The sequence below is a fragment of the Epinephelus fuscoguttatus genome, linkage group LG6 (genome assembly GCF_011397635.1).
Source record: "Epinephelus fuscoguttatus linkage group LG6, E.fuscoguttatus.final_Chr_v1".
Lineage (NCBI taxonomy): Eukaryota > Metazoa > Chordata > Actinopteri > Perciformes > Serranidae > Epinephelus > Epinephelus fuscoguttatus.
The window spans coordinates 45,567,572-45,595,508 of record NC_064757.1 but is presented as its reverse complement, the minus strand read 5'-3'; the positions used below and the strand labels follow the sequence as shown (position 1 = coordinate 45,595,508).

At 43.3% G+C, this 27,937-nt stretch overlaps 1 protein-coding gene across 1 annotated transcript in view; it reads right to left on the bottom strand.

The window, feature by feature from the left end:
• The window catches only part of LOC125890650 (dematin-like), a 42,639-nt gene extending 14,965 nt beyond the window's left edge, over nucleotides 1-27,674 (bottom strand). The window contains exons 1-5 of the mRNA XM_049579382.1: nucleotides 27,548-27,674; nucleotides 4,743-4,808; nucleotides 2,544-2,578; nucleotides 1,589-1,669; nucleotides 1,312-1,440 (exon numbers count right to left, since the gene is read on the bottom strand). Coding sequence (XP_049435339.1) covers nucleotides 1,312-1,440; nucleotides 1,589-1,669; nucleotides 2,544-2,555 — 222 coding nt within the window. The 5' untranslated portion in view covers nucleotides 2,556-2,578; nucleotides 4,743-4,808; nucleotides 27,548-27,674. The remainder of the gene's footprint in view (nucleotides 1-1,311; nucleotides 1,441-1,588; nucleotides 1,670-2,543; nucleotides 2,579-4,742; nucleotides 4,809-27,547) is intronic.
• Nucleotides 27,675-27,937: the final 263 nt, after the last annotated feature.

Genomic DNA, 27,937 nt, shown 5'->3' with positions numbered 1-27,937 from the left:
AGCTCTATCTCTGTAGGGATCCTTTCATGATGCTGTCAGACACGTAGAATAACAGTCTGATCCTGTCAGTGACAGAACAAACACTGACGGTGTGAAGAGAGTGGAGACATCACAGCCTGATGTGACTGCCTGAACACACGCGGGGTGTAAAATGGACCACAGGATGGTGAGGACCAAAAAATGTCCTTGCTGTGTCCTCCAGACTCAGACAAACATGTATGTTGGCTTTATATACAGACACACACACACACACACGCACACACACACACTGGGTCTCAGCTGTGGTAACGAGCTGTCTGGTCTCTAAGCAGCAGATTGATGTCTCGTGTCGCAGCCAGATGAAGAGCTAACCAACCGACAAACTAACCGACTGTCGGAGCAGCCGCACCGCCTGCTTCTCTAACTTCACTTTGTCTGCTGAGCTCTACGTTTCTCTTATTATCACTAAATCTCATGTTCACACTCAGATCAACAACATGTCAGTTCGTCTCTCAGGATTTCCTGACTTCCTGTCTGTGTATCTGAGCTCCGAGCCAGTTTGTTCCTACTGAGGATTTAAATCACCTGCTCGCTGTCGTTTTTATCATCAAATAGTGATTTTGTTTGGGACTATTTTCAGTGGCGGATTAATCCACATCTGGTGATGTAGTGAGTATTTGTGTCAGCAGGGTGGTGTGTGTGGGACTGAGTCAAAATAAACTACAAAATACAGATTATAGCTGCAACCAGCACGGCAGCTGGTGGGACACTGTGCATTTCTGTGACACGTCCTGCACGGAACGCTTTGTGCTGGAAATGACAATGTGTGTAATGTTGTGTTCACATGAATTTGAACGCTAGAATAGTTTGTATTGACTCACTTCATACACGCGAATAAATCGCGCCATGGGTCTGTACAATCACTGAAACTGTAAAGAGTATGTGTTGGACCCAGATGTGCTGTTCAACGACAACTCAAAAGACTGTGCTGCCCAAATCTGAAGCTGATGCAGTGAAATTTCGAGGTGGAGTACGACGCCTGGAGGTCAAATGAAAAGTACATTCAAAATGGCTGACTTCCTGTGTAGGGTACAGCTCCAAGAGGCTTTCTGGAACTTCTTGACATGTTACATGAGCTTGCCAGTTTTCCTTTCTCCAGATGAAACGTACTGTTGAAATTTTCTATCAGACCTGAACACGATTTTTGTTCTGGTGCAAAGTATGTGAGCGTTGAGCACCTTGAACTCCTCAAATACTGAGGATTTGAAAATGATTTTTTTTAATCAAATAATAATGGCAGAGTGATGTTAGGTGCTGGAGCCTGATCGTCACCTCCAGCGGGCTGTAGCTGTAGTGCGGCTGGTAGATCATCAGATCTGGTCTCTCTATGTCCAAGATGGCTTTGTCTCTGGGTAACGCTGCCAAGTCCTTATAGCCGATGACCCCGTCCTCCACCCTGGCCTGGACAGACAGACAGACAGGCAGACAGACAGACAGACAGAGATGGGGGGAGACACAGATTACAGATTACTGCCTCAAGATTAATCTGAAGGAGAATGTAACTTCATCTGTGTGTGTGTGAGTGTGTGTGTGTGTGTGTGTTTCTAACCACGATGGCGGCGGCGGGGGATCCCGGGACGCTCGACCCTCTCAGCGACAACACGCTCCCTGGAGACGTCTGAGCCAGCTGCTGCTCACACACACACACACACACACACACACATGCAGAGGTCAGAGGTCAAACACAGACTGATATTCAGCCTAACAGAAGACGACTTCAGCTAATGAAGAAATCGATGACGATCATTTAGGTTTCTGCTCAGTGATGTCATCACTCACAGGTCTCTTAAAGGGACAGTTCACCCCAAAATCAAAAATACATATTTTATTTATGCAAAGCAGCTGAACTGGGGTTTGTCATTATGACACGTTCAGTCAGACTCAAAGCTGTTGAGAGACTCTGCCAGTATATGATGACATATTAAAGACATCAGACTGAGCTGGTCTCTGGTTACAAAACCTTCAACACTGAGAACATGAACTGAACCCATCCTGTTCATTTGTACCCTGATCTCCCAAATCCATACACCCCTCAGACCCTCACTCAGAGTGATGATGATAAAATAAATATTCAAATCAAATCAGCGAGACACAAATTATAAGATAAGGGAACAAATAAATAAAATAAAATAGATAGAAAGTAAATCTAAAATAAAACGATGAGGCTTTAAACCTTCGTCTTGATGCTTGTGGTGTTTCATATAAAACATTTGAGCTGCCTCGCCACTGAAATGTGCTTTACACATAAACTTGTCTTCCCTCAAAGACAGGACGCACACATGTGACATCATCACACCTCCATGACATCACCCTGTGTTATAATGACACAGTGACCATCCCGGTACTGAGCACACCCCTCTGAAGGAGCGCTGCAAGCCTTCAGTGTCAGTGTCTCCCTCTGTGCTCTCAGGAGCTAAACATAGAAACCTCAGAGATATGAAGACACTTTAAAGAGTTCAGACTGATTCTTTGTGACATCACAGAGACGAGGACGCAGTGTTTACCTTGGGCATCATCCTGACTGCTGATTGGTCAGATCCTGAGAGACACACAGACATGACATGGAATTATATTACAGATAAATGTGTGACAGTATTTATTTTACAGTAAACTGGTGGTCTAAAGGTTCAGGTTCAGGTGTGGGCTGAGGCCTGTGGTAATGAGGGTTAGGGTAAGGTACATGCTCGACCGTGTGTGTGTGTGTGTGTGCGTGCGTGTGTGTGTGTGTGTGTGTGTGTGTGGCTTGTGAGTCAGCTGGAAAACAGAAATCTGCTGCAGAAGCTTTCTATGATGGAGAGCAGCCAGACCAGAGCCGTACACACACCAGAGTTCAGTCGATGGCATCCACAGTTACAGTTAGAGGTTGGGACTAAAATCATCTCTCAGATGCATCGTGATGCGGACGTTGACGATTCGACATCAGTTCACAAACGTCAGTAATCGATTATGTAAATATTTGTTCATAACATGATGTTGACGGAACAAAAGAGATCGAACTCAACTGTGAAGTCAGCGTAGTGGTAACATGGACTAATTCATCTTCACAAAGACAGCAGCTGCAGCTTGTTTTAACCCGTAAGGTGCAGATTCATTCATTCATTCATTCATTCATTCATTCATTCATCAGTGCAGTTAACTTGTTAAAATACAAAGGATGCAGATCGTATATCATTGAATAAAAGGTGCATTGCAAACTGTTTCAGAGGAAATATTACAGCAGGCTGTGCGAACACTGGAGCCCACGCAGGCGTGTGTATGTCCCGTATATGTATATATCCAATAATGGACAAGCGAGAGCGTCCACAGATCCAATCTGACCGGCGCCCCCTGGTTCAACAGTGAGGTAATGCAGGGCAGCTGAAGGGGAGGGGGACCTGGACAAGAGCCACACTGTACGCAACTAAAATGATCTGTTAATTTCATTATGGATCACCAAAAAATGAGAAAAATAAATCGTGTTGAAATCAAACATCGTGATGCATCAATAATCTTTTTATTATCGAATCGTTGCCCTCTGAATCGTAATCGGATCATGAGGTGCCTGGAGATTCCCTCCCCGAGTTGAGATACAACGACCAAGGTACCCTGCGTCTGTTGGTTCTTGACGTTCTGGGACGCCGTGTCAACTTCAGCCTGTTACATGCTGGCAATTAACTTTTTTCCTTCAACACACACACGTGGTTACGTTTAGCCAACACACACACGTGGTTAGGTTCAGGACAAAGAACAGGGTTTGGCTCTACAATCTTACAGGAAGCAGACATTGGCCTCTCTCTACTACTCTCTCTCTGTCGCCTCAGCTTTGATTGATGCCCCACCATGTTTCCCCGGGACCTGGCACCGTTACACACTAGTGGTGACTGGCTGCATATCATGCTGACATGAAAAGGCGGCTTTGTTCACCGGTGTCTGACGCTGGAAGTCACTGCCCAAGCATTAGTATTCGACAACTTCGGAGTGAGACCAGGTTGACGAGCGATGATGCAACAGCATAACAAGCCACGCTGACGACGAGTCACTGTTGAAGAGTTGCTCAAGCGCTTGTTGACGTCGTGGTCACAGGCTTGTGTGTTCCTGCTACCTGTCACGAAGCACCTCGACTTAACGTCAAGTTTTTATTTGGTCAAAAAAGTATCTCTACAGTCCGTCAGTGTCTGAGTCCCATTCTAACGTCACATTTCACCGTCGTATACTACCATAATGTCAGCTAACAAAAGCTAAATGACACAGGACCACAGCTGGAAACAAGAACACATGATTGGTTGATGCTTCGCTGCGTCATTGGAACGCTGGAAAAACTTGAGGCCAGCTCAACTTTTGTTTGCACTGCATGATACGTGTCAGCAGCGACAAGTGTCAGACATCACTCTGTCGGTGAAAATGACCTGTAGCCTGTTGAGGCGCCGCTCGTCGTGTGAACGCAGAATAACTGACAGCGTGTTTATGGTGTGACTGATGTGAACCTCAGACCGTTGACTCGACTCTCAGTATAAACGGCTCTGCTGCAGCTGCTGGGCTGACAGCGCTGCATTGTGTGAAGTGACGGACAAACACAAAGAGATCATTCCAGAGTCCACAGCTTTGTCCAACACACACACACACGTGGCAGTCTGGGTAACATGCGGTCAGTGATGGGGAACACCCTGAAACACACACTCACAATGACATACAGTGTGTGTGTGTGTGTGTGTGTGTGTGTGTACCTCAGGGAGAATAGGGGATCATGTCTGTATCTGTTTGTCTTCAGGGCTCTGCAGCCCGATCGATACCTGAAACACAAACAGAGACAAACAGTTATTAACATTATTTACATTTAATCAGAGGATAAAATCACTGATTTTAACGAGTCGTCAGGAACTAAAGAAAATTTAAACAAAACATAAGAACAAAAAATGTCATAATAAAAATAATAAAAAATAAAATAAAAAAAAATAAACCTGTGATTTCATCTGCGCAATAGATAAATAAAAAATAAGAAATTAGAATAATAAAATAAACAATAATTGCCAGACTAAATAACAAAGCACTGAGTCTACATGTAAACAAACAACATGAAGGCAAACACAATGAAAAACAACATAATAAGGCAGGAAACAAACTGTTAATGAAACACACTTCACAGCACACACTGTGGAATTTATAAAAATACTTTTATAAAAGCTTAATTTCTAAATTTATTCTCACATAAAAAAAAACTAAAAAATACCCAACCAAAATAAATAAATAACTAAAATGAAAAAAAAATAAAAGATAAAAATTTTAAAACCCAGAAAAACCAAACCAAAACAAACAAAAAAAAAAACAAACGGACAGATAAATTTTAAAAAAAACCCAACCAACCACTCAGCCAAATAAACTAAACAAATGAAATTACAAAACTAAAATAAACCCCCCAGAAAAACCCAGCCAAAAGGAATACACAAAAAACAAACTTATAGATAAATCAATTTAAAACAACAACAACAACAACAAAAAACAACCAATCAATAAAAATAAATAAATAAACTCTGGGGAAAAAACAAAACACCCACTGACAGGCTGGATAAACAGAAGACAGTAATTATGGAAAATAATAACACATGGTTAAACTACCATAAATAGTATTTAACAGTATTTAAAGAAAACTAAGTATTCTAAATTTGAGTTTAACCCTGATTTTTCATTTTCTTTTGTCTTCATCTTCTTTTGTAAAGAAATTAAACATATATGTAAATATATATACTGTTCTATTATATTATTTTGAACACTGCAGCAACACTCCTCAGCTGTAGGAGGTTTTTGATTTCCACAACAGCAAAACTCTATTTTTCCTGAAAGAAAAGTTCAATTTAAACTCATGAAAATTAATTTATTATTAATTTATTATTGGAAACCTCACTCTTCACACTAGTCGAAGTGTTTGTAGACAGATCTTTATATTGTGTGTTCAGCTGCTGCGCTCTGACTCAAACACCCTCTGTTCTATTTATCATTAACTGGTTTTAATTTATATATATGTTCTGTTATTTTCTCTTATATTAATAAATCTAATCAGAAATGTTGGAGCTGTAGAGAGAAGCTGATCTCAGAGTTTTGTCGTATCTTTTCATATTTCTGTGGACAGACCATCAGATTTCAGTCAGACTGTCTCTAAACGCTCCTGTATTGATCTCTGCTGGTGTCTGATGTCACTGAATAATTAATAGTTTGATACGTGGTGAACTGGCTGACTGTTTCAGTCGGACTGGGAGCTGTGGTCACTCTGGAAACAGAAGGACACTTCCAGGCTTCGTACGAGGCTCCTCTGTATTCTGAACACTAACTCACACTACGACTGTGTCAAAGTTTTGCATCCTTAAGTAAAAATATAAAAACTTGTTCTTTGTTTCCTGTTTAAACTTCTAATAATGATTAAAATAAAATATCTGAGCAGTTTAGAGGAGAAATGTCTCTTTGGTGGAGCTGAGACAGTTCATGAGGAGACTGAGTCCCTCGAACACTTTGAGTACTTTCTGTTGCCAGTGCTTTGGTACTTTTATGTTAAATTTTCAACACAGGACATTTACCTGGAACAGAGTAAATATAAGCCCCGTCTCCACAGTGAAAGTTGTGGATGGTACCAACAGAAGCGTTCCTTAGCGTCCCCATGTTTGGTCCCCCCTCTGTTGGGGTACCTAGCACACAGATCTGGTACTAAAAGGTGGAGCTAGAAACCCTGCAGTCTGATTGGTCAGTAGAGGACGCTCACTCTGGTTTTATGTAACCTCTGTTCATACATCAGTAAACTACAACTATAAAATGAAAGAGAAAAAAATCACTTCATTCACTGGGCCGACTGCCGGCAACTTTTAAGGTGGAACGTTAACTTGTAATGTTACTCAATGCATGAGTTGATGACGTGAATCCATCAGCACACCTTAAATTTCACTGTGACAACTTTGACCATCACTTTAGTTTTTATATGACACACACTTTTAGTAATGACTTTAAAAATATAGATTCATTTGGAGCAGATTATGTGAAGGTCATATATTCTAATCCTCACTTCCTGTGGGCTACAGCAACACTAAACCCCTGAGCTTGCCTGAGAAGGACTAAATGCACAAAGCTGCTATTTTGAAATATCCCATGGAGAGAGACTCTCACTGCAGCCTGTTCTATTTTGTTGTGAAAATGTGGGCGTGCAGCCTCGTTCTGTGGACGATAAACCAGGTGCAGACTTCCATCTGTGTCACCGCTGATGAGGAAATACAGCGAGTGCTGGACGGAGCAGTGAGTGACAACAACCCCGCCCACATTTAAGAGGACTGTCTGAACACACCCAGGGTCTAGGTACCATGTCTGAAGGCTTACTGCTGGTTCCAGAGGTGCTGGACTGAAAGGGTTTGGTGGAGACGAGGCTTTAATGTCACTCCATCCTCTCCACCTCCTGATGACAGTCAGCTCATACACTACGTCACTTTGCAAACACTGACATTAAATATATAAAATGTAAATAATTTGTGCAGAAATGTAGAGTGCCAACATTTCTTCTCCCTTCAGCAGCAGATTCCAGAGGAGAAGCAGACCTCAGTCCGTCTCTGGAGACAGATCAATTACAACCTAATGGCTCCTGCTGATCAATAATCTGATCGATAAACTGGAGGCATCGGGTATCAGAAAAAGGTCGACTCACGTCTTCACAGTTTCTCTCTGCAGCTCCGACTCTTCACATCAGCAGAGCAGACCGTTCACATGTCCGACACACAGAGCACAGGAAACAGCCTCTGACCCTTTCAGAATAAAGTGTCAGACAGACAGGTGAGCTCAGTGCAGCTCAGTTCAGGTGTCAGGGCGGATAAACAGGATCAGCAGAAATCTGAATGGACCTCTGAACAGAGTCGTCCTCTTGTTTGCTCTGCGTCTATTTTCAGATTATCTGTTTTTATTTCTGGGAAGTCGATGCTGTTGCTAGGCGACGCTGCTGCTGGCAGGAGTTTGATCTAAAATCTGACCAAAAAGTCAACATGAAGCTGAGCAACGTTCACTGTGAACGAGTCAGCTGACCACATGAACTCGTCCTGTTCACTGACGAGGAAACGACAGACACGTCTCTGAGCTTGTTTATTTGTGTGTGTGTGTGTGTGTTGGTTATTAGTTGATTATTTTTTACTGACTGCTCAGTGTGTTTCCTGTTGTTATTTGTCTTTTGTGTATTATTTTATTTTTCTGTTTAATGGTAGTTTAGTTTTTTTGTCCACTTTTCTCTCATTTTGTTTTTGTCATTGTCTGTTTCTCCAAACACACACACACACACACACACACACACACAAACAGGACTTATTCAAGCACTAAGTGGAGAAGTGTCAGAGCGAGTCGGTGCCTTGCTCAAGGGCACCTTGGCAACCTCCAACTGCCCAGGAGGTGAACTGACACCTCTCCAGCTGTGGAGCACACTCCATATTTTGGTCCAGACGGGGACTTGAACAGGCGACCCCCCGGTTCCCAACCCAAGTCCCTATGGACTGAGCTACTGCTGCCCCAGCTGCATGTATGACCTCTCCTGACACCTTTCTAATTTTTTCGTTTTTACTTTTTAAATTTTATGCATCTTTACGTGTGAGCAGATAAAAAATGAAATAAAACTAAACTAAAATGAAATAAAACAGAATAAAATAAAATGACATTATATAAATTTAAATTAAACTAATTTTAATGAAACTAAACTAGAATAAAATATAACAACATTAAATAAATCTAAACTACACTAGTCGTAGTAAAATCCGCCTGCGACCCTAAAATCATTTCCCCTGTAGACCAGCATCATGAAAGAGTCGTCTGTGAAATAGTTAACAGGACCGCTCCAACTGCAAACAGGATCCGTTCTGATGTTTTTGATCCATGGAGGTTTTATATGAATAAATCTTTCCTCAAACTGAGAAAAGTGATTTAAAAATCTGTGATGTCATCTCAATATGAAGTCTACGAGACGTGCGGGGCCAGCACGAGAAACACAGCTGTGCATATTCAGTGGGTCACAAACCGCACAAGTAAATCTGGAAGCTAGAAACTTTACCGACTCATCTCTGGGTTTTAGGACTCTTTCCTAGAGCCGTCTACAGCAGCTAGAAAGAGTCCCTCAGAATGGCGTTCTACGAAAATTCAGTTCATTAATTCAGCATCTGACCAAATGTCTCCCCTTCTGTTCCTGAGACATGACGTGAAACATGATGATGTCACAGTCAAGCTGACCTTTGACCTTTTGACCCTCATTATTTTATCCTGTGAGACATTTGTGTCAAGTTTGGTCAGAATTAATGAAATCTTGAGTTATGGACAAAACATGTTTTGTGAGGTCACAGTGAGGCTTAAAGAGACACCTCAGTCTGAACTATGAGCCGACATGAGAAACGTCTGGAGGACGATTACGGCCCAAAGCTGCTGTTGATCACAGCTGAATGTGTGACACTCGGGAGGGACCGACCTGACTCTGCTGACTGCCTCTTAAAATACTCCAATCTGAGGCACAGCAGCAGTGAGGATACTTTAAACTGCTCTGTGATGAATTCTGATTGGCTGTCAGGAGTTACTTTGAAACCAGGCGAACGTCTCTTTCTGTGTCGTTTTCCGTGTGATCATAAACTGCGAGCGCTCCTGAATCCTTCGCCTCCGCCTCCGTACGCTGTGACGGATGTCTTTTAATCTGTTGACCGCTGTGTGTTCAGGCTCTCGCTCAGCAGATCTGTGAGTCTGCTGGGACGGGGCGATAACTCAGTGGAATGCTGGGAGATATCCGAAGGTTGCTAGGTTACCACACCCAGCTGTCCAATCAGCTGGCAGAAATGTGGGAGAGACAAAGAGAGAGATGCTGCACTAAAATAGACCTCCCACCATCAGACCACCCCGACGCTGAGTGTGTGTGTTTGTCACATTGTTTCTAACACAACTCACACACACACACACACACACACACACACACACACACAGAGCAGGGGTCACAGTCTCAGGTAAACCCCACCCGGCTGCCACGCCCCCCAGGTTAAATCAAACTCAGGTTCATCCTGCCCCACAGACGCGATGACAGCTTTAGGTTTCTGCTGACACAGTGATTATTCCTACATTTCCCAGAGTTCCTTTCAGCAGCAGAGTGAAAGCACTCGTTGAGCGGCTGCTGGTGTGTGGGAGGAGAAAGTGATAGTGAAAGTGTGAGTCACACTCCTGACTGATAACACAAACCGTTTCTGTGGATAAAAAACAAGATGGAGACAAACTGACGACGAGAAACGGCAGAAACACCCGAACAGATATTTTAGATTTTATCTGTCTGCGCAGATTGTTCGAACGTTTTGATACCAGATTAGTATCAGTTTATCAATACATATTGATTCTGATATTTCAGAGTTTAAATACTGACTTTATACAGTATAAACACAAAGATGCTGTTTCCTACAGGGCTGCCCCCCCCCCCCCCCGAACAGTCGACTAGACAGGTCATTAGTCAGCAAGATTTCATTGGTCGCTCAGTTGCAGAAACAACAAACAAACATGAAACTCTATGAGGAGCTGCGCCTTGTCAAAACAAATCCAATCCTATATGACTGGACCATGTGTGACTTTAATGTGAAAGGACAGACACAGGAAGTGTCCACGCCAGGTTAATCTCCAGGGCTGGTACCTGCGGTTATTCCACAGGCTAGTTAATAACATGTCGGGCAGGAAATCCAAAGTGTGGGATCATTTTGAGAAGGTGAAGGACGAACCCAAGGTGATATGTAAACTCATCTTCATTGGTCGACTACAAACATGACGTATCATGTGAAACATGGAAGTAGCTACATGCCCATTAGCCCACAGCGTCATTAACAGGCGGCTCGCTCAGTGTGTGACGTGCACTTGGAGATAAAATATAGGCCTATATTAATGAAGGTTCATTAGTACGGTTTGTATTTCTCTTGAATTCAATGTCAGTATTTTATCAAAGTCATACACTTCAGTATCGTGACAGCACCAGAGTGAACAAAACTTTCTGTAAAATTATAAAATTGCCAAAATTAAAACTTCAACAAGTCAACAAGCTACAGAAACAAAGTCGTGAGCGTCGACACTCATCAAGCAACATCAGCGCCTGCTAAATATCAGGTGTTTGGTGTTTTGCAGTGTGGTGACAATTCTCAAACAAAAGCAGGAGTTGAAATAATAGAATAAATATATACCCAGCATGAAGAGATAAAGGTCAGGTGGAACTGATTCACCTGCCAAACACTTCCAAAGGAGACAGTGGCAGAAAATGGAAATACTCGAGTACAGTACAGGTGCCTCAGATAAGTACTGAGGTGCAGTACTTGAGTAAATGTACTCTGTTAGATTCCTCCGCTGACGCTCAGCAGAGAGACGCTAACTGGTCGTCTGTCTTCTTCTGTCTTTGTGTTGGAAACATAAATTCTCTGGTTTATATCAGTGAGGAGGTCGTTAGTATCGGTCACTGCATCTCTACACAGAAAACACCCACTGAGGTCCTGAGAACCAGCAGACGTTTTAGATTTACAACTCACACACACACACACACACACACACACACACCTTTAACTCAGCGTACAAACGACCCAACAAATTCCGTCTAAACTTTGGACATGTTCTTCCTCCTGACAGACGAGGTCCCCTCCAGCATCAGTTGTAGATGTTCAGGGACACTGTGTCATGTTGTTTCCTGTTTTTACTTTGAAACTCACATCGTTTCAGATCACTTCACTTCCTGCCCCTGTGTGTTTTCCCTCCCTGTTGATGACCTCACCTGTGTCTGATTGTCTGTGGCGCCCTGATCAGCCTCACCTGCATCTCGTTATCCTTCCCTCACCACAGTATTCAATGTGTCTTGTTCTCTCTCAGTGCCAGTTGGTTTCAGCTCTTTGTGCGTCTAACGTTCCAGTCTTTTGTTTCCCAGTGTGCTTTGCTTGTTGTTTTGGATTTAGCCTGTAGATTGACTCTGACTCATCCCTGTTGGGTTTGTTTGCCTCCACTGATTGTCCTTCTCTGTACCGAACCACCACTGACCAGTAAGACTGAGTTATTATGTATGTTTGAGTCCACTCTCACCTGGTTCACCAGCTGTTACACACTGTGCCGATTTATGCTTGTTACATTCCTCGCCTCTTTTCAAAGTAAACTTCTGTTCTCACAGGAAATGTACAGTCTCTTTCAAAATAAACTTAAACCTCAGGTAAAAAAAGGCAACAAAAGCACATAGATGGGTTTAAACAAAAACCACTGGTATGTCAACCTCGTCTCACTCTGAAGTCGTTTACTCACTCACTCACGCCTGGTCAGTGACTTCTGGCATCAGACACTGACAAAAAAAAGCCATCCTTTCACGGTGGCGTGATACCGACCTCGTCACATGTCCACGTTTGGTCATGGACTTTCCACGTCCACATATGACGTCCAAGGTACCCTGGGTGTGTTGGTTGTTGACGTTCTGGGACGCCGTGTCAACTTCAGCCTGTTACATGCATTGTCTGTTTTCAAAATACACTTCTGTTTTCACAGGAAATGTACAGTTTGATACAGTCTCTTTCAAAATAAAAGCAACACATGGTTGGGTTTAGGAAAACGGAGCAGGGTTTGGCTTCACAATCTTACGGGACACAAACACTGCTCTCTAGGGTGAAAGTTGGTGTTTGTTGGACCCATCCACCACCACTTCCACTCGCCCTAGTCAAACTTTCGCTGCCTTAAATTTCATCCTTGTTCCACCATGTTTCCCCCTGATGCTGCCAGACACCGTTGAACTATAGTGGCAACCGGACGTGTATCATGCCAACGTTGAAGGACCCCTTTTGTTGTTTGTTTCTGACACTTAAAGTCGCTGCCCAAGCGCCGGATTTCGACAACTTCAGAGTGAGACCGGACTCAAACAGATCACCTTCAGGCACGAGTCCTGCGGGTCAGTCTTGGCTTTTCTGAGCTGCCTTCACAAATGGTTTCAGTCATTGTAGATCTTAACAACAACTCACAGAAACAGCAAAGCAGACATGTCTCACTGCAGGATCCAGATCTTTGTCAGAACTTGTCATTTTCAGTGTGGAGGTTGTTAGCGCGAACGTTGTTTCCTGTAGTGAGGGGGATTTGGAAATAGTAACACGCAGATAGTGGAAGGAAGGGATGATGACAGACGAAATCAGCGGCCCAGTGGCAGGTTCATAGTCACAGTCTACATCTGATGAGTCAGACTATAATGCCACTAAAGGGTCCCTCTGTGTGTCTATATCTGAGGGCCACCTTCTAAGTGTTGGTATTTGGCAAGTTGGGAGTGAAACTGGACTGAAACGTTTAATGCCTTGGTGGTGCATTCATGGACTGTTTGACATCTGAGTGTTCGGAATCGTGGGCTGAAAGTCTACACTATTTTTTTTTCAGTTTTTTGTTGAGTTATCTTTAATTTTCTATCAAGTTTTTATGCAAAAATAAGCACTGTGATGACTTTCATTGTTATTTTCTGTTCAGTAGATGATTCTTCAAACCCAAATATCTCAGTGTTCATGAATACGGTGGCCCTGAGAGCTCAAAACACAGAAAAACACAACCAGTGACACCTTTCAGTTTGCTTCATCTGTTAACAAAACAGAAACTGCTGCCTGTAGTGTTGTTAGTGAAAGGGTCGGGATATTCTTTAAAATCTGATCCATGCTCTGGAGAGACAATGGAGACAACTCTAACATCAGCCAGCTAACGTGACATTAGCCTGTTTCACAGTTAACTGTGCGTGTTTTGACAGTTTTCAGATCAGCTCTGCGGCTCAGTCATCAGCAGATTTATCTGCAGCTACAAATGTGCAACTTCCCTCCAGTTTCCATCTGGAGGTTCAAAGCTGCAGAAACTCCTCTGATTGTTCGTCCTGCCGAGGTTTCAGGCTGTTTGTGTCATCAGAGAGTTTTAGTCGAGTCGTGATGCAGTAAAATGTAAAACATGTTGATGCCTGAAGCTGTAAGTGGGTCAGAAAACTGCTGAGTCACAGCTTCACGTTCACAGCTCTCACTGATTATTCTCATTATTCTGTCCCTCCAAACATCAACTTCAAATGTGCTGCATTTTCACTGTTTCTAACGTCAGAGTAAGACGACAAAAACAGGTGAAGAGCGAAGTATTCAGATCCTTAACGAAAAGTACAAATACATTAATGTAAACACACGTCAATACAAATTAAAGTCCTGCGTTTAAAATCCTGATTAAAGTGAAATACTCGATGAGTACAAGTACCTCAAAACTGGAGTTAAATACAGTAACTTTACATCACTGAAGTACTGGACATTATTATGACATCACACACCTGTAATACAAAGCATTAGCTAACACTAGCACGTTACACAGGTAGCAAAAATGACCTGACCCAGCGTTGGCCCAAACTTGGGCTGTGTCTGGTTGCCCAGCTGAGACTCAGGATGAATGATTCCCCAGGATCAGGTCAAATAATGTATAATAATGGCCTGAGTCAGCTGCCATCACTGGGCCGTTATTAGATATTCCCTGGACCAGCATTGGCGCAAACTCAGCACGCTACAAGAGACAAGTCGGGCCACATCTGGCAGCCTGACTTAGGATAAATGATGTCTCACTGGGCTGTTAACTGGTCCACTATCAGCCCTAAATGGGCAAACCAAAAGAAACAAGTCAGGCTGTGTCTGGTTGCCCAACTCAGCTGAAACTCAGGATGAATGATGTCCCAGAATTAAGCCAAATGATGTAATAATAATAATAATAATAATGATGGCCTGATCCCTGCTGCCAACACTGGGCCAGTAGTAAATATTACCTGGCCCAGAATCGGCCCAAATTCAGCACGCTAAAAGAAACAAGTCAGGCCGCATCTTGGTTACCCAGCTCGACTGAGAATTGAATAGGGCCAAATGAACTGGCTTGACTCCGGCTGCCGACACTGGGCTGTTATCAAATATTATGTGGCCCAGCTTTGGCCCAGTATTCAGCATGCTAGAAGAAACAAGTTGGGCCGCATACGGTTGCCCAACTCGACTGAGAATTGAATAGGGCCAAATGAACTTGCTTGACTCTGGCTGCCGACACTGCCAGCACCTGGCCATTATCAAATATTACGTGGCCCAGCTTTGGCCCAAATTCGGTATGCTAGAAGAAACAAGTTGGGCCCAACTCCGCTGAAACTCGGGATGAATGATGCCCCAGGCCACGTCAAGTTGCTTGACTCGGCAGACACTCGGGATGAATGATGCCCCAGAACTGGGCCGGATAAACAGGTCTGACTGCGGCTGCTGACGCTGACGTCACAGGGTAATAACCTAGCATGCTACACGTTCTCTCCACATTCAGGACAAACTTCATGAACTCTTCACTCATTTTTCATCCAAACACTGAAGGTTCATGAGCTGACACACTCTGCTGAGGAGGCTCAAAGAAATAAATCAATGAGACTGATCAGTAAAGTATTGATCAGATCTCAGACGTCACGTTTCCTGTCTGTCACCTTCAGCTCAGCTCAGTTTCCTTCTGACTCAGAAAAAATCACAAGACGCAACAGTTACAGCAGGCCGTGTGTGTGTGTGTGTGTGTGTGTGTGTGTGTGTGTGTGTTATCTCGGCGCACAGAGACGTGACCACACCCTGACTGTCATCGTTAAGGTAACGGCTGCAGTCATTGGCCGTCACAGACGACATCACAGCCTGTTTTGGTGAAGTTCTGATTGACAGAAGCTCAACTAGACGCACACTCTCTACACGTCTCCTTTTTTTACCTCCTTATCTCCTTCCTTCAAAATCCTCATCTCCTCCCTGACTTCTCTACCTCCTCTTTTCCTTCCTAACATCCTCCGTCCTTATTACTACCCTGTCCTTTCCTTTCCTTTCTCTCATTTCCTTCCCTACTTTAGCTACTACTCCCCCTTCTTACCTCCTCCTTTCCTTTCCATACTCCCTCATTCCCTTGTCTTCCTCCTTCCATCTTTTCCTTCCCTATATTATTTTCTTCCAAATCTCCTCCTTTCCTATCTCATCTTTTCCTTCCCTACCTACTCCTGTCCTCTCCTCAATCCTCCTTTCCTTCCCTATCTCATTATTGTCTTTCCTGTCGCCTCCTTTCCTTCCCAGTGCCTCCCTTGTTCCCACACTCCCTCATTTCCTTTCCTCTCTCCCTCCCATCCTTCCTCCTCCTCCCACCTGTTGTTTCATTATCACCAGCAGTTACATCATATCTCTCTGTTGTCATGGCAACAGCTCCAGTATGAAATGCTGATTTGATGAAAGCTCATAAATGTAAACTGAGATCACTGGTTTGATGTGATGCCGTCGCCATGACAACAGAAACACACAGGTGATGTGGGTCATGTGACGTCACCTGGACTGGAATCAGCTGGATCGTTGTGCCGTTATGTGGACGCCATGTTTGTTTTGGTGGTCGGCTGTAAAAACAGACCTGAGGTCAGACTTCAGAACATCCATAGCTCCTACCCTGCCTCCTTCTTTCCTTCCCTGTTTCTATCACTCCTTCCCCTACACCTTTCCTTCGATGCCTCCTTCTTTCTGAGCCATTCTCACTCTTTCCTTCCCTGACTCCTTCTTTCCTTGACATACTTACTCTTTCCTCTCCTGTCTCCTACCTTCCTCCCCTGTCTCCTTTTTCCATCCCTCACTCCTTCTTTCCTTTCCATAGCCATACCAACTCTTTCTTTCCCTGTCTCATTCTTTCCTTGACATACTTACTCTTTCCTTTCTTAATGTCCTTTTCTCTGTCCTTACCTCCTTCTTTCCTAGCCGTACTCTTTCTTTCCTTCTTTCACTCCTTCTCTCCTTAACATACTCCCTCATTCCTTCCTTGTCTCCTTCTTTCCCTGAGATACTCCTTCTCTCCTTGCCTGTCTCCTTCTGTCCTTGATATACTTACTCTTTCTTCCCTGTCTCTCAATTTTAGTCCGTTTCCTTTCTGCCTTGACATACTCCCTCTTTTCATACCTGTCTCCTCCTACCCTTCCCTGCCTCCTTTCCTTTCCATACTCCTTCTCTCCTTGCCTGTCTCTTTCTGTCCTTGATATACTTACTCTTTCCTTAGATCACGCCTTTCTTTCCCTGACTCCTTTTTTACCTTTCCAAGCCCCCTCTTTCCTTCCCTGCCTCCTTCTGGCCTTCTTTCCTATCCATACTGACTCTGTCCTGCCTTTCCTTTCCAACTCAGGAGCACACCTGTGATCATGTGATCAGCTGTGATTGGTTCTACAGCTCAGGTTTTATTGAGACGTCTCAGTCCGGTCAGACAGTTTCCTCTGCAGCTCAGAGTGGTGAAATAAAGACTCTGCAGAGCCGCACGTTTCACAGCGTCAGCGCGGGACAGACTTCCTGTTCTGATATCAGAGACGAAGCTCTTGTTCTGTCGTATCAGCAAACACACTCAACTTAAAATTCCTGCAGCAGAGAATCACCTGACAGAGCTGACAGCGAGAGGACGGCAGCCTGAGCGCCTGCAGCCAAAACAACACAGTACAACACTGAACCCAACACACACACACACACACACACCAGCAGCAGCAGCAGCACCGCTGGCTGAGCCCGTGGCCTCATTCCTGCAGCATCAACAACCCCCCCGCAGCCCCCCCCCGCGGCCCCCTGCTGCTCCCAGAGATAAGAGCTGAGGCCTCCGTCTGCTGCAGGAACACACCAGTTATCAAACACCATGAGCCGTCAAACTGGTCTGAAACCAGCTGCAGACCTGCAGCAGGCCGACCTCCGGTCCCCTACAGCTGGGCTGGGTCCTGACCCGAGGGTCGGGAGGGAAGGAAAGAAGGAGTGGAGGAGCTAGGGAAGGAGAGTAGGACACAGGCAAGGAAATAAGGAATGAGGAAATGCCCTCCTTCCTCTCTGACTGCCCTCAGGAAATCAAATCCTGTTTCTCCTGCAACTCCCTAAAATCAAACAGTGATAAAACTGAGTCACTTCCTGTCCGCACCAAATCCACCTCAACAAAAATTAACCGTTTCCCAACTAATAGCAATAACTCCTTAGTTTCTCCCGTCTCTGCAGGTCACGAGTCTGGGCATCACCGTCTCCTCGACAGCAGTCATTTCAAGCTCACACTGGTCATCTTGTTCGCACCCTGGTTACATCCCATATTGATCACTGTAATTCGCTTCTTTTTGGTCTCCCTCTCAAGTCCATTCACAAACTTCAGCTAGTCCAGAACTCTGCTGCTGACATCATCACCAGAACCCCCTCCACCAATCACATCACTCCTGTCCTTCAGCAGCTTCACCGCCTCCCAGTTAAACATCACGCTGACTCTCAGGCTGCTGTCAGCCCTAGAGTGGTCTCCTCTGGTCTGAATCAGGGACTCATGTTGTTCCAAAGTTGTATAATTGCCTAGAGTTGGTTGGTGTTCTCACGGCAGCATTTACAAGAGGACCAGATCAAATGCCTTGTGTGAGAAAGCTGCTCTTGATTGGTCAGAATTTCCATGTGGGAAAAATCCAGGAAGTAAAGCAAACGTTGAAGAAGAGTACACTTGCAAGATAAATGTGACACTTTCTAATGTCACAATGGAGGGACAACTACGCAGGTTGATTTTAGCGCTGCTCATCGTGGACTATATTGCTGTCATTGTTCATTTTAGTCAAAGCATACAGTTTGAAAACGAGGCAAACGCGGCTCCAACTAGAAAACAATGTTTTGATGCATTGGATGTGCTGAATGTGCATATTAAGGCAGTACAGGAGGAGGTGCACATTAATAATCCTCCAGGACTGTAACATGCTCATGTTTAACCCAAACAATGTGTCATGTGACTGCAGTTGCTTCACATCCAGGTCAGAACACCTTCTCACCACAAACCAACCGCACCAGAGTTCCTTTGGAACCGGACCAAACAGGGCAGCCTAAGATCTTCCTCCTCACCTGTAAGGTCGTCTACAACACCACTCCTCTGTACCTCTCTGAACTCATCCACACCCCCACCTGCACTCTCAGGTCTTCCTCTTTCATGCACCTCACTTCAGCAGCTCTGCTCCACCTCTGGAACTCCCTTCCACCAGACATTCGTAACATCATCTCTCTCCACGTTCAAATCCTGCCTCAAAACTCATCTCTGTCAGATAAATCTGACTCCCGTCCGTCCAGCCACACACATCCACTGCTGACACTATTTTTTATGCCTTTTTAATCTGCTGTTATTTTCTCTGTGTTTGCCTGAAAGGTGACTTTGAGTGTCTTAAAAAGCGCCTATATATAAAATGTATTAATCAGGCAGGACACGAGCTCAGCTCACATCCCAGCTACATCAGCTGATCTCAAGCAGCTCAATCAAATGATGGATCAGCTGATTGGTGAAGGGAGTCAGCTGACAGATCACATGATTCTTCTCTATGCAACCAATCAGCACATCTCATTCAGGGCGCCCTATTTAAGCTATTGCTGCTTCCTCTGCAACCTGCCTCCACCCCAGCTCCTCCTTTTCATGCTGCGTCTGACTCATCAATGTCATTTCTGTTTGTCACTGATGCTGCTCTCTCTGCTTTAAGCAGGATTTATACTTGTGCAGCAGGCCCTACGCCATGTCTGTGTCTGTGGCAAGGTTTCTGTGAAGTGCTGTAAAGTTTAGTTGATTCAAAACACACATTAAACACACATTAAACACACAGTAAACACACATTAAACATGGCTTCATAGAGACAGTTTCAAACACAAATCAGCTTCATTATAACTCGCAGCATTCACAGACAAACACTTGTCTTTATCTGGACACATTTTCCCCACAAATACAACATGCTAACATTATTAGCACAAGCCTATGGCATTTTACAGTGTATAAATTAGCCTAGCAGCTAGTGGACTTTTCCTCTACTCATATGAAGCCAGGGACAACAGCAACATTGAACAAAGGTAACGTTACATAATTCAGCTCCATTACAACTCACAAGGTTCACTGACAAAACAACTGTCTTATACTAAACACGTTTTCCAAACAAATACAACATGCTAACGTTATTAGCACAAGCCTATGGCATTTTACATTGTATAAATTAGCCTAGCAGCTAGCAGAGATTTGCTCTGCTCATATTTCAGCCAGGATAAATCACACACAGTGTGTGGAGGCTTTATTGTCTTCACAATTTATTGTTTCTTATCTGTGAAATTAAAGTAAATCAAAGCTTTGTTTCCACTGAGGGAAATGGTTTCAGCTCACAGAGACAGACAGGAGGTCTGCGTCACTGTGACACTGTGGAGTTACATCTCTGGGGAGGTGCACGTCAGGCGTAGGCTGTATCTGTAGCTACGTCGTCGATTCAGTGCAGAATGAATTCCACGTGGAAAGACAAAGAGGCCTCAGAACGGAGCCATACAACCAAATATAACACAAATGGAAATAAAGTTTTCTTTGACCAAAGTGTTCCTGACTGAAATATTATTACTGTTATTATTACGGTTGGAGGAGAAAGGAAATGGTATGATAGGGAAGGACAGATGAAGGTTAGGAAGGCGAGAAGGAGGAAGCTTGGAAAGGAAACAATATGACGTCATCCTTGAAGTAAAAGTAGTGACATCATCACAGTGTATAAATCCTCTGTTAGAAGGTAAAGTGCTGCCCCACCTTTACCTGCCTTCATGTACACATCATCTCTGTCAGTGTTACCTTTGTATATGTTATAGCAGTAATTATATATTGTGATTTTACTGATTGTATGCTCTGTCAGGTGCTTTAATTCACATTTTACATAACCATCACAGACCCAAACTGTGACGAGGGATTCAAACCCTCGACCTGACCGAGCTCTGCTCCTGCTTTCTATTTGTGCTGCAGTTGAGTCTCAGAGGAGAAACTTTCTATTGTGTAACATGAGTGAAGATGACTCATGAGTCCAGAAATAGAGGAGACCGCCCACGCAGCGCTGAGGAGTTCAGGGACCGTGCGAGCACAGGACGCCACAGACGAGGGCCGAACTCAAACCGTTAACGTTCTGAAACGTCGAGGTGAGTTTACAGAGACACTCGCTGCTCGTTTCATCCCTGCAGCTGGAGAGGAGACATCACCTGGGGCTCTGAACTACATGACTCTGTTTTTACAGGAAAATGACTTCAGCCATCAAATAGTTTCACATTTTATTATATAATTTCTTTTATTACGGGGTTATTATTAATAATATCATTTAATACATGCTATCACTGTTTTACTTGAATATTTATTTAAAGGCCCAGCGTGGAGGATTCAGGGGGATATACTGGCAGAAATGTAATATAAATCTGTCTTTCTTTAGTGTTTAATCATCTGTAAATCTAATGGTTGTGTTCTGGTTCCCTCAGAATGACACGTTTATATCTCCACAGGGAGCAGGTCCTCGTCTACAGAGATCACCATGTTGCACCGCCATGTTTCTACAGTAGCCCAGAACAGACTGGGAAACAGATTTTTTTTCACATGCAACTGTATTATTCAGTGGTTTTACCGATTTAAATCAGCTGGTCTGTTTGTTTTGGAGAGGAAGAGACCTCTGAGGATAATTCAGCTCCCAGCAAAAACCTCATGAACGTCTGGATCTGAAGTTATCAGACGAAAGAGCTGAGCATACATTAGCAGGTGCTAGGTTAGCAGCCTATCTGTTCCATGCCAAACTGCATCAGGAAAACACTGATTTTCACATGAAACATCTTTTTTCCATGGTTTTACCGATTTAAATCAGCTGGTGTGTTTGTTTTGGAGAGGAAGAGACCTCTGAGGATAATTCGGCGCTCGGTTCAAACCTCCTGAACGCGTGAACACATTAGTCACTAGGTTAGCAGCCCGTCTCCGACAGTATAGAAGAAACACTGATTTGTAATGTGAACCTGTTTATTCAGTGTAAATCAGCTGGTAATCCTCACTGATAGACACCATACAACAAATTGTACTTGAACACAGTACTTGAGTAAATGTTCTTAGTTAAGTAACATTTTCGATTCCCCACTTCTCCAGTCCACATGTTGAGGTATGGTTGGGCCAGATACTGAACTCTGAGCTGCTCCTGATGGATCAGTGTGTGTGTGTGTGTGTGTGTGTGTGTGTGTGTGAATGGTTACTGAGCAGCAGGTGGCACCACGTACAGTAGCCTCGGCCAAAACTGTGTGAGTGTGTGAAAAGGTGTGACACGTGGTGTGAAAGAGCTTTGAGTGGTCGAAAAGACAAATACAGGTCCGTCCATTTACCTGAGTATTGTTAGTGTGGTTTCAGTATTTCACTCAAGTAAAGGTTCATATACTTCTTTTTCTTCTTCTTCCTCTTCTTCCTCCTTCATGGGGAGATGTTGTATTTTTACAGTACATCACTTCTGAATGTGCACTGAGGCTAAAAATAACTGAGTTCAGAGGAAACTAAAATCCTCAGTATGAGGAGATTTCACTGCAGCACAGTCTGTCACACACACACATTCTTGTACTTCTATCCTTGTGAGGACCCTCACTGACATGATGCATTCCCAGGCCCCTCACCCTAAGGGACTGTTTGTTATTCATGGGGGGGGGGGGGGGGGGGGGGGGTCCAAATAGGGGGCAGCATGTTAAATAATGTGTTTAAGCACTAGGGAGGATCTTATGTTTTTTATTTAGGTTTAAGGCAGGGGCATGCAAATTTAAATGGTTGTATTTTTTATCTGTTTTACCACAGATTTTTAAAGAAAATGTGCCTTCAAAATCTCGGTGATTTATTTTGCCAATTTTCTGATAAAACATGCAAAATTTAGCAATACTTTTTGGCAATTTCTTTCATAAGAAAACTTAGCTTCCAAATTTTGGTGATATTTCATTTCTAAATAAAACATGTACATTTTGGCAATATAGTGATTATTTGTGCCAACTTTTTTAAGAAAATATGCCTTCCAAATTTTGGCGATTTTTTTAATTAAACATGCTAAATTAGGGGATAGTTTTTGGTGATAATTTTTGGCAATAATATTTGTTGATTTGTTGATTTTCCAAATCTTGGTCATAAATTTGGACAATTTTTAAAGTAAATGTACAAATTTTGTCGACATTTTTTGGTGATAATTTTTTAATAAAAAATGCAAATTTGGTGATACATTTTGATGACTGTTTTAACAAACACGTGTTGCAAATTTTGGTGATCTTCAAATTAAACATGCAAATTTAGGTGATCATTTTTGATGTTTATTTTTGTCAATCATTTTTTGGCGATTTTTTTTTTTAAGAAAATATGCCTTCCAAAATGACACCACTTATCATAGTCAGAAACAGAAATTATCTTTGGATTTTCACATTTCCGACGACCCTTGGACACATCATGTGTGACAGACACTTTCTTCAGAAAAAACAAACAAACTCATAACCAAATCTGATCTTAAAATAGTGATATTTCATCAAAATCACTTTGTTCTAAATTAGACCAAAAACAAACCATTTACACGACAAGAGTGAAAAACTGAGACTTTTTTTAAACTCCAGGATTTCATCTTCAACTTTTAACTTTCAAACATCAAAGTTTTAAAAATCTAATAACTCATTTATGGTGGAGGGAGGGTCATGGATCTTCCTCCAGTCACTCAGGGAGGGTCGAAATAGTTAATAAGTAAAGACCAGTCCCTAACCTGAACCATCACAACTAACACCAACCTTTACCTTCACCTAAACCTTCACCTAACATGAACCCTGGAACCAAGTCTGAGCTTTCAAACAGGCCGATGAAATGTCAAAGAAGTCCTCACTCTGTTGCTACAATACGTTTTCTGGTCCTCACTATGTATCATGTTCAAGTTCACACACACACACACACACACACACACACACACACACACACACACACACACACACACACACACAGCAGCAGGTTCTTTCTAGCTCCCACAGGACTGTGAGCCCATTATTCACAGCTACAGCAGCTTCAATAGGACACAGAGTCATCAGTCTGTTACAGTTCACATTATCTTCGTGAGTGTGAAGTGTATGCTGACCTTTGACCTTTGACCTCGAGCAAACACTCACAGGGAGCTGAGTGGTAAATGACGAGGCCGTCAACATTTCTCTGCAGAAAGATGCCAAGCAGTTCTATTTTTAAAACTGAGCCGTTCACATCCATCAGCAGAGGCTCTGTTGTTCAGTGTTTCCATGGCGATGCCTCTCTCGCATCCCTCTCCAAAAAAAAAAAAAAAAAAAAACCAGCCATCCTATATCTCAACATGAGCAGACACATTTTCAGCCTCACTGTGTCAGACTGTCACAGACACACAGCGCTAACTGACATCAGCACCATCTTGGTTTAGCATGTTAGCATGTTGCTAATTAGCTGAGGCTGATGTGAATGTCGTCAGTTCTGCAGGCGTTTGGTCATAAACAACCTGATGATGGCGCTACAGGAAAAGTCAGAGGATTCATCCCGAGGGGAACATGAGCCACAGCTCATCACATCCAGCAGGGGATGAGCTGTTTCAGTCAGAACCACAGCAGACGGCGGACAGACAGACGGACAGACATTACAGAGTCATGATGCTAACACGGCTAAATGCTAATCAGCTTTTAAAAAATCACTTTGACGTGATTTTTGACTGTAAAACTGGACTTATAACATGCTCAGCCAACCTAACATGTTAAAACACAGCTGCAGATGTGTTTACGAATATGAGGTAGATATCATGTGACATCACGGGCGCATTATGAGACAATGGGCCCCAGGGACAGACATGCAAAGGGCCCCACCACCTCCCGACATGGGAGCCAGACACTCAGACTTCTTGGTGGTTCTGCCTCGTTTTTAACTGCATCTTTTGTCTTTGTTGTCTTCATGCATTTTTTTTTGTGGCTCTGCAACTCATCCTCCCTGTGACCTCATCACATGTCCATGTCTGGTCGTGAACTTTCCACGTCCACATATGACAACGACCACTGACTTTCACTGGGGAGAGCAGTGTTCACTTCCTGTCAGATGTAAAGCCAAACTCTGTTCTTTCTTCCTAAACGTAACCACGTGCAGAGCTGGGTAGTAACTAGTTACATTTATTCAGTTACATTTACTTGAGTAACTTTTTGGATACATTGTACTTTTCAGAGTAGTTTTAATGCAAAATACTTTTTACTTTTACTTGAGTTATATTGTTTTAAAGCAACAGTACTCTTACTTGAGTACAATATTTGGCTACTCTACCCACCTCTGAGTACATAATTACATATACACACACACACACACACACACACATATATATGTACAGTATATATAAGAATGTATTTGTGTTTCCTGTGCGTTGATTTATGTTGTGTTTGTAAAGATTTAATTTATTTTTGTTTTAGTTAAAGGGGTATCGTTTAAAATACATGAATTTGCAGATTATTATTTTTGATTGATTGATTACGTTCATGTTATTATTTTACAAATAAATCAGATGTTACTCAACAGTTACTCAGTACTTGAGTAGTTTTTTCACCAAATACTCTTTTACTCTTAAGTAATTATTTGGATGACTACTTTTTGCTTTTACTTGAGTAATATTGTTCTAAAGTATCAGTACTCTTACTTGAATACAATATTTGGCTACTCTACCCACCTCTGACCATGTGTGTGTTGTTGAAGGTAAAAAACATCAGTTGGTGGTGTTGTACTGATGTAGTGCTTTTATTTTGAAAGAGACTGTATCAAACTGTGCATTTCCTGTGAAAACAGAAGTGTATTTTGAAAACAGACAATGCATGTAACAGGCTGAAGTTGACACGGCGTCCCAGAACGTCAACAACCAACACACCCAGGGTACCTTGGACGTCATATGTGGACGTGGAAAGTCCATGACCAAACGTGGACATGTGACGAGGTCACAGTGAGGATGATGATGGAGTAAGATAATGTCAGAACTACTCTTAGATCCTTTACTTTACTATGTTAAGTATTATCAGCAATTAAAGGGATAGTTCAGATGCTTTGCAGTGGGGTTGTATAGGGCACTTATAGTCAGTGTATAACACACAGTAGGTGTCAGTTTGGAGTCTGACATGGAAGCTAACAATGTCCTGCTGTGGACGGGTCGGCAACAAAATGTGTTTTAGCCACCTAATAAAATCACTATCAGTTACAGTGTGTGATATACTGAGAGTGTTTTCACAGCTTCACTTTAACGTCAGACTGATTTCCAACTGGAAAATGAAGTCATTATATCTCTCTCTTCAGAGCCAGACTCCATTGAGAAAACCAGTAATTTAACATCAGTGAACTCAGGAGCTGCTGGTCGACTGCTGCTGCAATCAGTTAGTGTGTTTGTGTTACTGTGTGACTTTGGTGAACATAAATTAACAGATTGCAGCAGCAGTCGACCAGCAGCTCCTGAGATCAGTGAGCTGAAATTACTGTTTTTCTCAATGGAGTCTGGTGGCTGTGACGAGAGCAGAGATGGGAACTGAAGCTTCCGGCAGTCTGATGGAAAGGTGAAAATATCCTCAAAATAACACTGAAACTGATACCGATGTATGATTTGTTGCCGACCCGTCCACAGCAGCACATGCAGCCTCCATGTCAGACTCCAGCCTGCTTCTCCAAACTGACATCTACTGTATGTGACACACTGACTGTGGATAAAAACCTCACACAGCTCAGTTTAGGAAAACCTGGACTGTCCCTTTAAAGAATAAAAAGTACAAATATTAGGCAGGTGTGTTATATATATTGTTCCTGACTGTAAATGTAGTGCAGCAAGAAGTACTTCCCTCTGAGGAGATGAGAGGTATAAAGTACAGCAGAAATACTCATGTAAGGTACAAACATGACGCACCTGAGTAAACGTAGCTGAAGCTGCAGCACAGACAGACTGTGGACTCATTACTAAACACATGACCATCCTTAAATTACAGGAACATTTAGAGACATTATTATGGGACAGTCACGGGAGGATTTGACAGAGAGGAGGCAGATGTTGTGAATCTGGATGAGGAGGGGGGGCTGTTACATAAAACCATCCTCTCCTTCTTAATCCATCCTCCATCCTCTCCTCCATCCTCTCCTCCTCTGCTCCGCGGCGTGCTCACTGCCCGGCAGCCTCTTACATAACTTCAGACACCTGATTACACCTCCATTATCTGACCATTAAACACTGCTTGGGTTCATGCTTTAAGGAAACACGCAGAGAGTGAGGCGCCTGCAGGAGGGATGGATAGAGGGACGGCGAAGCTTCTCTGCCCCGCTGCGGCGCACCGCAGCTCGGCGTGTCACCGCGCCGGCTCCCGCGGACAAGGTCGAGCAGAACCGGGACAGAGTCGGGCCGAAGCCCCGCTGGAAACATCCCCATCTACCCTCCACCAGGATGTGTACGGCTCCGGTTTATTATAATCCAAACTTCACTCCGCAGTTCTGCTGATCGTCATATTGAATATAATCTCTGTAATAATCCTCCACATGATGTCATGTTATTTCACACACACGCACACACACATAAACACAGGCTGCTGTCCCTGTAATATTCCACATGGAGAGTTACTGTGGAGAGTATTAATGATAATAAAAATATAGACAGGTGACATATATGCTCACACACACACACACACACACACACACACACACACACACACACACACACACACACACACCTTACCTGTTTGTTGTCACCGGTGTTTGTTCAGAAACATCCAGCAGCTCCGTCATCAACTGTTTCTCTGCGCGAGCGCCCCCAAATATAGTCCGAGAGCGCGCGTGAGAGGGCGCGCGTGTCCGTGTCAGTGGCTTGTGTGTGTGATATCAGCAGCAGTGTGCCTCTGTGTGTTTGGACCAGTCCATGTGCAGCAGCAGTGGGGGGGTTAAACATGACGGTGCAACATGGAGCTGCTGTAATGACGCTTACACTTAATGAGCTGTTAAATTATTATTTTTGGTGTGTTCCTGTAAATACTGCAAGAGTTTGACCTTGAAGCGGCAATATTACTGAAATATTCTGTATGTAGAGTTTTAGTTCAGCTGTTTGTCAGACGTTGTTGTTTCTCTGACC